At 37.9% G+C, this 14,283-nt stretch overlaps 1 protein-coding gene across 3 annotated transcripts; it reads left to right on the plus strand.

The window, feature by feature from the left end:
* The first annotated feature begins 8,821 nt into the window (after nucleotides 1–8,821).
* On the plus strand, nucleotides 8,822–13,942 carry LOC113024013 (CD276 antigen homolog). Of its 3 annotated transcripts, none has more exons than XM_026170565.2 (7): nucleotides 8,822–8,898; nucleotides 8,991–9,344; nucleotides 10,210–10,533; nucleotides 11,536–11,643; nucleotides 12,205–12,237; nucleotides 12,430–12,459; nucleotides 12,668–13,942. In XM_026170565.2, the coding sequence occupies exons 1-6, from the start codon at nucleotides 8,835–8,837 to the stop codon at nucleotides 12,453–12,455; spliced, it is 909 nt and encodes a 302-aa protein (XP_026026350.2). In that variant the 5' UTR covers nucleotides 8,822–8,834; the 3' UTR covers nucleotides 12,456–12,459; nucleotides 12,668–13,942. The 3 variants fall into 3 exon arrangements, with proteins under 3 accessions (XP_026026350.2, XP_026026351.2, XP_080158934.1); XM_026170566.2 differs by having other exon boundaries at nucleotides 12,671–13,942; XM_080302808.1 differs by lacking the exon at nucleotides 12,430–12,459 and having other exon boundaries at nucleotides 13,409–13,942.
* Nucleotides 13,943–14,283: the final 341 nt, after the last annotated feature.

The following is a 14,283-nucleotide window of genomic DNA, read 5'->3' on the forward strand; positions in this document are numbered from 1 at the left end:
TCTGAGGTAGCAGCAAACAGGTAGAGTCCAGGAATAAAGTTAGAATTCCTTATATTCTTTGTGTGTGTGTGTGTGTGTGTGTGTGTGTGTGTGTGTGTGTGTGTGTGTGTGTGTGTGTGTGCGCGTGCGTGCGTGCGTGTGTGTGTGTTTATGCACTTGCATTTGTTAGACCTTTACTAGTCTTCAAAAGATAGTATTAATTAACTATAATAGATTTATCTCCATCTCTCCAAATCCCAGGACACAAAACATCAAAAGTAATTTTTCACCCTTCAGTTTGATTCATAGGGGCAGATCTCTGTACATCAAAACAGATGTGAACTTATCACCATATGATAACTGTTACTTTTTAAACTATTATTTCAGGTAAAGAAACATGGCTTCTAGTGGCATCCTTGTTTTCAGTTTCACTGCCCTCTGTGTCACTGCAGTCAAGAGTGGTTGTAAGTTCTTTCATTATTTGAGAACAAGCATGAAAGGTGTGTCCTGCTCATGTCACCCCATCTGTCTTTTTCTACAGGTTTTATAAATGTGGAATGCAAAACTGAAAATGTGGGATTCCACGGCCAACAGTCACTGTTAGAGTGTATCATCCGGACAACAAAAGACGTACATGATCCAATTATACGTGTGGTCAGTTGGAAAAAACTGGCCTCTCCAAAAGATGAAGACGGCCTTCCCTTAGTGGCTTTTGTCAAAGGGAAATTAGAGAAAAAGCCAGGCTACAGGTTTGCTGATCCATCCTGGGACGAGAAAAACATGAATGTATCTCTGCTCATCGCCAAAACCTCAGTAGCAGACGAAGGACTTTACAATTGCATGGTGATCACAGACAGCGGTGATGACAAAGCGGTCACCACCCTTAAAGTTCAAGGTAAAACTGAAACATTTTACAAGGTTTTAGCACAGACTAATTATCTTTTTAAATGAATAATTTATACAAGAAATTAAACCTTTTAACAACTTCAGATGAAATGAAGTTTGATTGGTGACAACTTCTTATTACATGTCAGCTACTATCGCTATCACCAGGTCTGGGCTGCGACATGTCCTGGTATTTTTTAGTCCATTTAAATATCTGCACATATTCTCCACCAGTGCAGAGTGCCTCTTCAAACAGGCTTTAAGCCTGTATGATTACTGGCAAATGATATAGACCCGTCAGTCCACCAGTGGGTATCCCAGATTACCAGTCCAACCCACATCTTTTTAAGGTTTCATGTTCAGTTTATTGACACTGCTATAAAGCCCTGGCTGTCATATGTTCCCCTGCGTGGCAACTGATTGCTCAGTCTGTAGGTAACGGAGCTGCAGCAAGTTTATTGGATTTTCCGGCAGAGTCGGACTGATGCTGGCATGGAACTATAAGTTAACTTTGTGTGTACTGTGTTTCAGTATTAGTATTCATATTAGTTTTCACATTAGTATTCAATGGTATTTACATGCTAGTATTCATATTATTCATATTAGTAGTGTCAATGTAGTATTTCAGCATTATATTTCTGATCAGAGTTATTTCTGCAAGGTATGTTGTTACAGTGCAGGGTTACGATCAGATTTTTTTGTGTTATTTGCCTTTATATTTAGGTTTATGAGCTACTAAATAGTTGAAAGAAACATTTAAATATTTTCTACTTATACATACAGTATTCCATAACCATTTTTCCACTGGCCACTCCATGCGCTTGATCTGTGTCAGCAATAAACCGTGACATCGTCAAATGTCTCTGACAATCGAGCATTACAGGAGAACAGCACTGATAACACATTTCAGAGACAGTGGGATTTTGTGTCCAATATAATAGACAACGCAATGTTCAGTAATACAATGAAATACTGTTCAATAATTTCAGCCACAGTTAAATTCAAGACCATGCTTTAAGTTAAATTTGAAACATGTTGCATAGACATGTATTGGTTAAGGATTTGAACAATCAAATGCCATAATTCATAATTCAACTGTAGAATAGCTTTAAAGTTGAGTTAAAAGGTTTATCTCGAGATAGTCAAACTGAATGCCAGCATATTGACACAGATGGGCTGCAGGATCTTGCCCAAGAGGTAGAAATCCAGCCAGAGACAAGCCCTGCTCCATTACCTACCTTCACTCCCACATGGGGTGGCAGCTGAGGTGAGTTTCTGTTGAGTGTCCTGAGTTCATGTATTATTGTGAGTTAATGAGTGACTTAAATCACACTTTATTTCCTTTCAGAGTTAGCAGTCCATGTGTCTTTCCTTTAAATGTTTAAAACCCACAGACACACCCAGAGTAGTTGCTTTTCTGGTTGGCTTTGTTAGGTGACGGCTGTGTGCGGACAGGGATAGGACCCAAGATGCAGACTCCAGAGAGAAACTTAAACCAAAACAGCTTTAATGCTGAACTCAAACATAACATAACTAGAAAAAGGTCAAAAATAAACTAACACCGGCAGATTGACAAAACACACAGCAAAATAAACGGTAGATCGCGACGCAGACACTAAGAAACACAGGGCTTAAATACACAGAGGGAGCAATCAGGGAATGGGTAACAGGAGGGAAACACAGCTGGGACAAATCAGGCCTAACGAGACAAGGGGAAGCAAAACCAGACACATTAACATCAGACATGGACTTTCAAAGTAAAACAGGAAACATAACACAGACACATGCAGGCACTACAGAGGGAACAGAGATGTGGGACCAGGGCAGACACAAACACTGACTGAACACAGGGATATAGGAACTAAGGATACACAGAGACGTGAACTAGACAGGGGGATACAGGTGATAGGGGAGACAGAGCAACTAAAGAAGACAGAGACATAAACCATAAGACAGAACTCAAAGAAACCAAAGACTAGAAAATATAAATAATATAATAAACTCAAAAACCCTGGGTCAACGACCCAGGCATCCTAACAGGCTTTGGATTGTTGATCGTAGAATGGTTGGTTGCACTGCTGTTCTATAGAAGGTGATTTCTGTTTTTTTTCTTTTTCCAACTTTGTTTTATTGATTTCAACAATGACATACAAAGTTAGCAACAGCAAAGTCAATCTTGATTTCAGAACAGTTGTATGTCCATTATACCCTCCTATAGAAGGTGATTTCAATGTGAGTACAGATCACTTGTTCTTTGTTTTGGTTAAAATGAATTGATGCGTTGTATGTCATTAAATGAACTGCATCTACTGACAGACAAAACCACATGTAGAACTACTGATGTTTTAACAATTCATCCATCCATCCATCCATCACTTATCTGAAATCTGGTTGTTTTGGCATAAGGCTAAGCAAGGTGTTCCCATATACAATGGGCAATATCCCCACTCAGCACTTCTCCTCCCTGACCAAACAAGGCCTGAGCCAAGCGCTGATTTTCCCTTTTGAAGTCACCAGACAAATTCCGAGAACTCCTTTAAGGCTTAAAGCCCTTTACCCTCCCTCCCTGAACTCCTGCCACACATGAGTTTTTGCTTCCACAAAGACTAAACCTGCAGCAAACCTGCAGAAATTCTCCTTTTTTCTTCAGCCTGGTGATTTTCCCCACCAGCCGTGTTCACCCATGGCTCCTCATGTTGGTGCCATGACCAGCATGGTTTCAATTATACAGTTATACACAACAACACCCGAGAGCCACCTCTGCAATGAGCTCAAGACAGAAAATGACTATTATTCAACGCAGAACGATAAACGCATGAACAAAATTAAGCCAACAATAATAAACAAAACTAAACCTATAGAATAACAACAAAAAACAAACAGATCTCAACACCAGTGTTTGGGTTTATCCGTCTACAAGTAATTTAAATTATTTAAAGTCTTTTGCTTGATTTGATTTTCAGAACAGTTTTACATCATGAAATGTTTGACTAGTTCAGTAACACTTTGAGATATATAGCTAAACTCACAAGTGAAAGATTTATGATCTCAAATCTTTTTGACCTTCTTGAAATAAGTGTTTGGAATTTAGCCCCTAAATTCACCAGCTTTACATGCTGCTCATTACCAACGATTGACACTATGGACTAACAAGCCATTTGTGCAACAAACTTTACTGTTTCTTCTGATTTGTCCTTTCAGAAAGTAAAGTTTCACACTGGACATCCACTTTCTTGATCTTGGGAAAACATTTTGTTTTGGTCACATATCATGAACACTTAAAGGTCATCTGGCTCCATTTCAGACACTTACAGTGGGTATCCAGTCACTTTGCATGTCATGAACTTGTTTTTTCATGGTTTTTACATCTCCCTATGGTAAACACTTACATAGTGTTATAAATCTTTAAAGCTGATCAGTAGGGATGGGTACCGGTATCCGGTGCCATTATGGTTCTGACATAAACGGTAGTAACCAGACCGAAAAGCAGTGCACATTTCGGTGCTTTTTTTCCCTGAGATGTCACACACTTTGAATTCTAGCCAATCATTTTACCTTTCCAAGGGTAGTAGGCAGGCCCAGGTACGTACGTTCTTTTAGAGCAGAGCTACAGATTAAAAATGCCCAAGGCGAAGCGGTCAAAAGTCTGGCTGTACTCCACAGCAAAAGATGCAAACTCAGCAGCCTGCAACAAGTGCTTTAAGGTGATACTGTGCAAAGGAGGTAACACCTCGAATCTGATGAAACACCTGGCGACGCATAGCGTTTTTTTAAAAGCCGAGAAATGCGCCGTATTTGATAGCTTGCTGCGAGACCTCACACCGAGCACATCTACTTCGTGTGTCGTGTCTGTTATCGGACCCGGAGTTAGCAGCCGTTCTTCTCTGTGTGACTAGCTTAATGTTGTCTGTGTGTAATTTACATTGAGTAGGCTAACCACGTTATTAAATTAATGCATGTAAGGTGAACTAGCAAACACCGTCGTAGTTACATGCGGCTGTCTTCTTGTTTGATGGCAGATGCTCCCTTCACCCTGGCCAAAAAGGCTAAAATGACCAAAGAAAAAGAGGGAAACAGCTAAACATGAGAGGTTTTTGATTAAAGTTTGTGGTTTTTCTCCATTGTTTAAGCACTGCTTCCAGCCAAGAGTGATACCATATATGCCCTATAGCTGCAGAAAAGGCTAACATTGTTATCTTTTTACAAAAAGAACAGCTAAACATGAGAGGTTTTTGGACAAAGTGTGTGCTCTCCATTCTTTAAACACCGGTTCGAGCACCGTTTAAGCACCGGCACTGTTTCAAAAGTACCGGTTTGGTACTGGTATCGGATAAAACCTAAACGATACCCATCCCTACTGATCAGTGTGTGATTCCTACAACTGAATCAGAAGATGAAACAGGTGTGTAAAAATAACATTTTGTTTTATTAATGTTTCCATTATTACTCTGTAAGACACTTGTAATAGTAGGCATATACATTTTTAATATCTCACTGTAATGCCCCCCCCTCTGCAGGAAGCACCAGATTCCAGATGCACATACTGAACTGTTATATCAAGGGATGGGAATAAATAAGAATTTAGCAATTCCGATTCCATTATTGATATCACTTAACAATTCTACTTCTTACTGAGATTTCAGGCTGTGTTGAAGAGTAAAAGTGGTCATACCAAAAATAACTTTCAAGATCGATAGAAATGTTTAAACATTTTTTTTTGCTTTGTTTACTGTATTTCCATATACATATATATGTATCTTAGCAAAATATAAAAAAAGACTGATGCAGAACTCAGCACAGTACTGTAACTCTGATCTTAAAGCTATGTAAATTAAAAGATTAACTAAAATAGCCTCACTTCTTTGGCCTTATTATCCATGTTGCACTCTACGTAATTCATAATGTGAATGAATGACATGAATTAAAATAATTGATGGTGATCTGATTCTTGTGTTTTTGCTTTTATATTGTTTGACACATTTTAGTCATTTCCTTTTTAAAAAAAAATTTAAATCATTTAATCATCTTTTTTCCTCATCTACACATTTCATTGTATCTGTCTTGTCTCTGACAATGATTAGACATAAACTCCTTTCATACCAGCTTGCACTACCACTTTTTTAAAATAGCCAACAGTCTTGTTTTCTCTTCCTTCACTTATCTAAGAGTAAGTGAAGTACATGTTCTTGTACTTGCTTAAGGACATGTTCATACTTAGAGTGCCCTCTAATGGATATAACTACATGGGCACTTCTTGATGCGTGCTCAATCGTCCAGGTAAATAAGTCCCTTTCTGGCTCTTTCTAATAAAATTCCTTCCGTTCTTTTTAGGATTTCTCGGCTTATGCTGACTTCCACAGTGCTTACAGCTAAACTTTGTGTCATTTGGTTACAGCCAAAAGTAATATAACTCTTTTGTCTTGCATGATGAAACACATCATCACTTCATTTTAAATCATTCAGGAAACTGTGCTCGCTGTCTTTCCTGTCTCTGTGTGTATTTATATACTCTGTGGTTTAAAAAAACAAGTCAGTATATGTTGTCACTGCTGCAGACATTCAGGTAGTATGTCCATTTACTTTTCTTACATGTACTTTTCATATTTATATATTTAAGAGTTTATTTTGTGTTTGATTTCCTTGTTTACATAATGACCCTGTGGTTTAAATTAATATAATTTTAATGTTTGGTATGTGTCTCACAGAGTACTTCCAAAAACCTGATATTTAGTCAGTAAGGGTGGGTTTTAAAAATTGCATTGATTTTAGTTTGAATAATGCGATAACGATTGATGAAATCTTGAATTGATTTTTCTGGTCTTCTTTTTCTGGTTCAGTGAATTTTGGAAACTGACTAAAGTTGTTGCTTCATAATGTGAGATGTCTGCTTTCAGCACCCGACGGCACCCACACGGACATGCCGTCAGGTGTAAACGTTGTGGAGCAGGGAAATTATTTTACTGCTATTGTTAAATAATTGTCATCATTACCATTGCATTAATAATAAAATCTGGAGTTTATATTGCATTCAGGGGTTAAACAGTGTCTCTTTCAGAAAGACTGAGTTGCAGGCTGACAGGAAGTTGTATGCAGAAGTGAAAGCAGATAGTTATTTTGAGCCGCAGGCTAAGACGAGGCTTTAACAATGTAACAGATAGCTTTAAGAAGGCCTTAAGCAGTTATGACTATTTTATACACAATGCATATCTGTGCTTATTAAAGAGTTGGAGCTCGGTCAATTAATTGGGGGTCGGAAGCTTTGTTCGGCGCGATGTTCGGACAATCTATTGTGCAAGTGACTTGGAGCCATAGAAGGAATTGCAATACATGCTTACAAAACACTTATATATCAGATCATTTTATATTAAGGTTTTAGTAGAGGTTCTTGGTTAAAACATTTATTTAGTAGAAGACATACACATAGTCTCAGTGAGCTTCTGGTCTGGTAAAAGGTCAGAAGTGCAACAGGTGAATTGAGAAAGAGCATGTGAGGTCGTGACACACACACATAGAGTTAAATTTATTTAGAGGAACCGTCCTTGTTGTCTCGGCAAGAAAGAGGAACAATTCATTTTAAGATAAGAACGGAAAGTACCAAGCCATGAAAATAGAAGATGATTTTCTGGGTGAAAAGTCATGATGATGTTGATCTGATCTATGTATAAAATGTAACGGTGACGCATGAAGGGGCGTCAGTAAATAAACCCTGATGCTATAAAATATCTGTTCATGCTTTGATTAAGTCGAAGACTACTTCCTGTCTGCGTACAGAGTTGTCTTCCCACACGTGTGTTCATTAAAATCATTGTTTGACCAAAGACCTACTGGACCATGGGTGGTGTGTACTCTCCTTCCTCAACTTTGAATCTTAACAACGTCACTCATGAGTTGCCTCAGAACTTTGCACAACACTGTAAATCTGAAACTTTTTTCATACCAGCTTGCACTACCACCTTCTTAAAATAGCCAACGATCTTGTTTTCTGTGTCTTGCCTTACTCTTTGGTATTCCTAAGAGAGTAAGTGAAGAGTAAGAGTAAGTGAAGCACATGTTCTTGTACATGTTTTAGGACATGTTCATACTTATAGTGCCCTCTAATGGATATAACTGCATGGGCACTGTTGCATTTTATCCTTATCACTAAACCTATTTTCTTTAAAATTATGAAAATGGTTTTCTACAGAATTTAAACATAGGTGTCATCATGTTCTCAACTCTATGAGATAATCACATGAAAAAAATAACTCATAAGGTTTTACTTACTTTACTTCAGCACAACATCAGTTCCTTGTCTTTAGATTCCAACTTAGCTGGAATCATGTAGTTTATTACATGATTCCATGTTTACCTTTTTTAATCTCTGAGATTGAATGTGCTATGTTAAAGCTCACAGATTTAATGATTTAATAGATTTTGTTAAAAACAAAACAAAACATATACACACCACTTACCCTGTTAGTGTGGGGATGACCACTACTCTGTGGTGTTTGGAATTTTGCAAAACTGAAAAAAACAACAACCCAAAAAACAAATTAAACAGACACAAACTATCTACACATATAAATTAAGGGCTCTTTCTAATAAACACATCATCACTTCATATTAAATCATTCAGGAAACCGTGCTCGCTGTCTTTCCTGTGTGTGTGTGTGTGTGTGTGTGTGTGTGTGTGTGTGTGTGTGTGTGTGTGTGTGTATATATATATATATATATATGTGTGTGTGTGTTCTGTGGTTTAAAAAAAAGTCAGTATATGTTGTCACTGCTGTAGACACGATACCACACTACTGACGTTGAAACAACTAGTAGCTCAGCGTTCCAAAATTCAGAAGAAGGAACGGCTAGAGATCGACAAGGTACAACACAAATGCTATGGCAAGGGGGAGCCAGGACGAAGTATCCAGGTCTTGAAACCTGAATATTCGTAAACTGATCCTGCTCATTTTAACTGTCATTTCAGATAAATAATCATGGCCTCCGGTGGTACTCTTTTATTCATTTTCACTGCCCTCTGTGTTACTGCAGTCAAGAGTGGTAAGTTTATTCATAATCTGAGAACTTTAAGCATGGAATGGTGTTTGGTACTCATGTAACCTCAAATCTATTTTTACTTTCTTTTTCTACAGGATTTATGAAAGTGGAATGCAAAGCTGAAAATGTGGGACAATATGGCCAACAGTCACTGCTGGAGTGTGTCATCAAAACATCAACAGATATAAAGGATCCAACTATCCGTATGGTTGCTTGGAAAAAATTGACCTCGCCAGAAGACGAAGGTGATCTCGTGTTGGGTTTTCACAGAGGGAAATTGGACGAGCCAAAGCGAGGCTACAGGTTTGCTGAACCATCATGGGACGAGAAGAACATGAATGTATCTCTGCTCATCACCAACACTGCAGTGGCAGATGATGGAGATTACAAGTGCATGGTGATCACAGACAGTGGTGATGACAGGATGGTCACTAACCTTGAAGTCCAAGGTAAAACTGACATATATTACAACATTTTAGCACAGACTTATTAAATCAAGATTTTAAATAAGAAATTGAATTACATTTTTTATCACATATAAAGGACTATGGCTATTACATATTATTATTATTATTATTATTATTATTATTATTATTATTTTATTTAATTAAAAACAAAGTGCAGTCTTCATGCTTTAGAAAAAAGGAAAGTTTTAAGCCTACTTTTAAGATTAGGCTTAAAACTTTCCTTTTTGCTAAAGCATATAGTTAGGGCTGGACCAGGTGACCCTGAATCCTCCCTTAGTTATGCTGCAATAGACATAGGCTGCCGGGGGATTCCCATGATGCATTGAGTTTTTCCTTTCCAGTCACCTTTCTCGCTCACTATGTATTAACAGACCTCTCTGCATTGAATCATATCTGTTATTAACCTCTGTCTCTCTTCCACAGCATGTTTTTTATCCTGTCTTCCTTCTCTCACCCCAACCGGTCGCAGCAGATGGCCGCCCCTCCCTGAGCCTGGTTCTGCCGGAGGTTTCTTCCTGTTAAAAGGGAGTTTTTCCTTCCCACTGTTGCCAAAGTGCTTGCTCATAGGGGGTCATATGATTGTTGGGTTTTTTTCTCTGTATCTATGAAGCGCCTTGAGGCGACTTATGTTGTTATTTGGCGCTATATAAATAAAATTGAATTGAATCTTTGTAATTACGTTTTTATTTCTTTAGCCAAATACAGCACACTACACCTGAGAAAATTACTGCTGACAGCTTTTACATATCAGCTATTATAATAATCACATCTTTTAAAGATGTTATTTTATTAATGTCAAGGTGCAATGTTCAGCTCAGTGATTGTGCTTCCCATTTTGTCTCTGCAGCCAGATACAGTATCTTGACTGTATACTCCATCCCTGAGAAAATTGTCCCAAATACAGACAGTACCCTGATCTGTGAGTCTCGTGGAGGCTACCCACAGGGAACAATTCACTGGTTTGATGAAGAGAAACATGACTGGACAGGAAGCTCTGAAATGGAGGTGACACAGTCAGACGATGGTTTGTTTCAACTCACAGGCAGACTCCATTTGTTTAGAGGATCCACTTTCCAGAGGTATACCTGTGTTGTGTTAAATGCCAGTGGAGTCAAAGAGGATGAGATCATATTTGAAATGCCAGCACCACCAAGACTAACACCTCCTTCAGGTATACTTTATTACACAAAATTATGCACCACACGTGATACTTTATATCATATTCCCAGCAAAGATGCCCATGCCCACAGCTGGTAGGTGTGTTCAGCTGTGTGAGCAGGGCAAACCCACACATTCTATGTGGATCTCAAGTGAGTGTGCACATACAGGGTCCAAAGCAGTTTTGCCCTTTGGGGCTCCCAAGAGGGAATTCTGTGGACATCCACAGTTAATGACAGAAACCTATGGGGAGCTCATGAAGAGTAGCTACAGTGAGGAGTTCTTGTGGGGCTCCCCACAGTGCCTCCAGTGCATGGCCCAGGGCTCTGATAGGGGATATTTGCTGGGATATACAATCAAATATGAGAATTCATCTGTAGAATAAGTTTGTATTTGTGTCACATCAGATTGTATTGAACAATAAACTCTAATAGACTTAGAGCTTTTTATTGTCATTGTGCAGTTTCTTGCACAGTGAAATCGGCTAGCTGGACCACAAAGGTGCAAAAGTAAGAAGAAGAGAAACCAATATACAACTAGGGGGGAAAAACAGTAAAGGGTTTACACATTTAAAAAAATATAAATTGTATTTCAATTCTCTTTTTTACGTCTAAAAAAATAAAACAGATGTTTCTGACCAACATCGTATTGAACACTTAAAACAGTCTGGTGTTAAAGGCCAGACCAGACTGGCTAATGCTTGTTGTTTTATAGAAAATTCCCCCACCCGTTCATTAACTATCCCAGGCACTCTCCTCACAATCCTATTATCCGTCACAATACTGCAAGTAATGCCTGCCATTTTGTTTCTTCTTTACTCTCTACTTCTACATGATTATTGTTTCAAAATAAAGGAAATGCTCAATTTGTACATTCCCCTCTGACAGGTAAAGAGACATTGAATGTAGTTTAGTATATTATAACAGGGAGAACTAAAAGACCAACAATTATCATGTATTCTTGTGTTTCCTAATTTTAGAGATTAGCTCACTATTTTTTTCTGTTGTTGGACAAGGTCCAGAGCCAATAGAGATCTACAAAATAGTTGTCCGTCTGGTGGTAACTGGTTCACTGATGGTAGGATTGCTGTGTGTGCTGTTGTTCTACAGATGGAGAGCTCAACGTGAGTACGCGTTCCTCGTTTCTCTTATCTGATGGATTACACCTGTTTAAATGAACTGTCTTTTTAAGAAGAATCACATATAGAAAATAAATGTAACTATCCAGAATTGTTGATGTTTGAACATATTTAATATTTTAGTTTTTCTGAGAATCAAGACCCACTGTTTAAAAACTCCTTTACAATTTAACTTACCACAAGGTGCTCGCTAGATGTATCCACTGTAACATTGAGAAATGCCACTAATCAACACATTATTCAGCTGTTAATGTTGCTACTCATGAAGGAAAATTCTTACAGGCAAATGCTAAAGTGAAGATGAAAAACCTGTAACACCTTTTTTTCAGGATGGGAAAATGCACTCCTTTTGTTATTTTATTGGATTAAATGAGGCTACTGTAAACTTTAATCAAGTTTAATCAGGTTACTTTTTCAATAATTTTTCTTAATAGGCATCATAAGCTGTCTCATACAGGTGATAAAATACAAGTATAGATATCTACAGTAATTTTTTTTTTTTTTACCAAATACTGTCTTGTAACTTTTTTTTTCTCTTTTTGACAGAGGTCCAGAAGTGCTCTACTGAACCTCGTACGGGTACGTAAATCTTTGGATATACTGGATTTACTGCTCTTCTACTTCCTTCCTCCAGTATCACACTGAACATTTCCAGTTTTCAAAAGGCCAAGACTTCTGTTTGAGACACTTACAGCAGGATATCCGTCTGTGCTTGTATGTCCTGAACGTCTATATAAGTAAAATCTTAAACAGTGTTTTAAATCATTCCAGTTTACAGACCTGAAGTGAATCTGTAGGCAGGTATGTACATCACAGTAATCTGTCTGTATTTAACACTTGGTTTTAAGACATCATTCAGATTGTGATGTTAAATCTTTCTGTAGATTGCACTTCTCACATGTTTACAGGCCACCATATACTAATAAGAATACCAACATGCATCAAAATATGTATAAGACAAATACATATCAAAAGTCTAATGCCCTAATGCTGTTTCTTTGTCTCTCAGCAGGAGGCACCACACACCAGATGATTATACTGTATCAATTTAATGCAACACTTCCTTATTCGCTATTTGCGCTATTTGTATTTACCTATTGCAAACACAGTGTATAACCAAACATACCCTGTATTACTGCGATTTAGCAGACAACCCATAAGACCTTTATTCACTTAAACTCTGTATATAAAGAATAAAGTCTTGAGCTTAAAAAAACCCATCTTTGAATCAAGCCAAGATCAACGAGGCAGGGAACCGTTACAGCCAAGTCATTTACAAACAATCACACCAGACTAGAAAGTGAAGACTTCTGATTTCACTTGGTTGACTGAGGAAATGTTTGTGTACATATAACACAATCATGTGTTGTCCATACAGTAATTGTATTGCTTTGCAGTTAAACAGCATTTATTTGCAGTTAAACAGCATTTATTCTCACTTCCACTTCTCATGTTTATTATATATTTTGGGGATAGCACCACGTTGTTATGTGGTATGTGTGTAAATCTGTTGTTCCCAACACATACAGACATACAATGATCTTTTTATGGTTTTATAATGCTTTACAAAATATATATTAACGTCACTTAGACAATGATACGGAATACGTAGAACTGTCTAAAGCCTGAATAACTGATGGAACTGTATGTTTGAACTGTGGCTTGACAGAGCAGTCAAGAAATGTTGGCCTTACTGTTATATGATGTACACTTCTCCAAAAGGGCATTAAATGGACTTTCCATCCCCCAGCTCGCTCCCTTCATGGAGGTGTATGGGAAAGACAGGATCTGTGAGAAAAATTCTCAATTCCACCTTAAATGTACAAAGTCTTGATGAAGAGGGTCTCAGGACTGCTTTATGTGAAGCTGAAGCTTTTTGAATGCTCGTCCCACAAAGGCTTCTACAAATCCAAATGACCTTGAAGCACTTACCCAGAACCACCTGTTGCTTCTTAAGACTGCACCATTACTACCACCAGGATGTTTTCAGAAAGATGACATATATGCTCACCGCACATGGAAATAAGTCCAATATATGTTGGATTTATTCTGGAAAAGTGGATTAAGGAATATCTTCCACAACTGCAACAAAGACAGAAATGGTGCAATCCAAGACGAAACTTCATGCCAGGACACATTGTGTTCATTGTTGATGGTTCAGCACAATGGAATTCCTGGATAACTGGAAAAATTGAAGAGACAATTCAGGACAAAAAAGGATTTGTTCTTAAATAGAGCTATAAATAAAGTCTGTCTTTTGCAGGAAGCAGAGAACTTTAACAAACTTGAATTACTTAATCATCTCCAAGTGGCTTACTTTTTTTACTTATGGGTTATTAACTTCACAGATGGTGAACCGTGGTGTTATAAGTAGTGGTACTGGTCAATTTTGCACTACAGGGTAATTGGAATTCTTTATAAACCAGCAAAAGTTGTAAGACTTGATTATTTTGTAATTATGATTTGAAGAAGAATAATTAGGGGCCAGTATTGTAAGAGCCAAATTGAATGTTTATGTTTTGTTTATTTGTTCTGGTGGCACAGGTGTTTAGATTTTCCTGCACCTCAGGTGATTACATTGGGGTGTTATTTACCTGACGCTGGCGCACTAAACAGAAAGTACGG

The sequence above is a fragment of the Astatotilapia calliptera genome, chromosome 6 (genome assembly GCF_964374335.1).
Source record: "Astatotilapia calliptera chromosome 6, fAstCal68.1, whole genome shotgun sequence".
Taxonomy (NCBI): Eukaryota; Metazoa; Chordata; class Actinopteri; order Cichliformes; family Cichlidae; genus Astatotilapia; species Astatotilapia calliptera.

Bases quoted from the DNA above. Each gene is read 5' to 3' on its own strand.
- LOC113024013 (XM_080302808.1), top strand. From the start codon at position 8,835: ATGGCCTCCGGTGGTACTCTTTTATTCATTTTCACTGCCCTCTGTGTT. The intron at 8,899-8,990 runs GTAAGTTTATTC...CTTTTTCTACAG, and splicing joins TGTTACTGCAGTCAAGAGTG to GATTTATGAAAGTGGAATGC. The intron at 12,238-13,408 runs GTACGTAAATCT...TCCATCCCCCAG, and splicing joins CTCTACTGAACCTCGTACGG to CTCGCTCCCTTCATGGAGGT.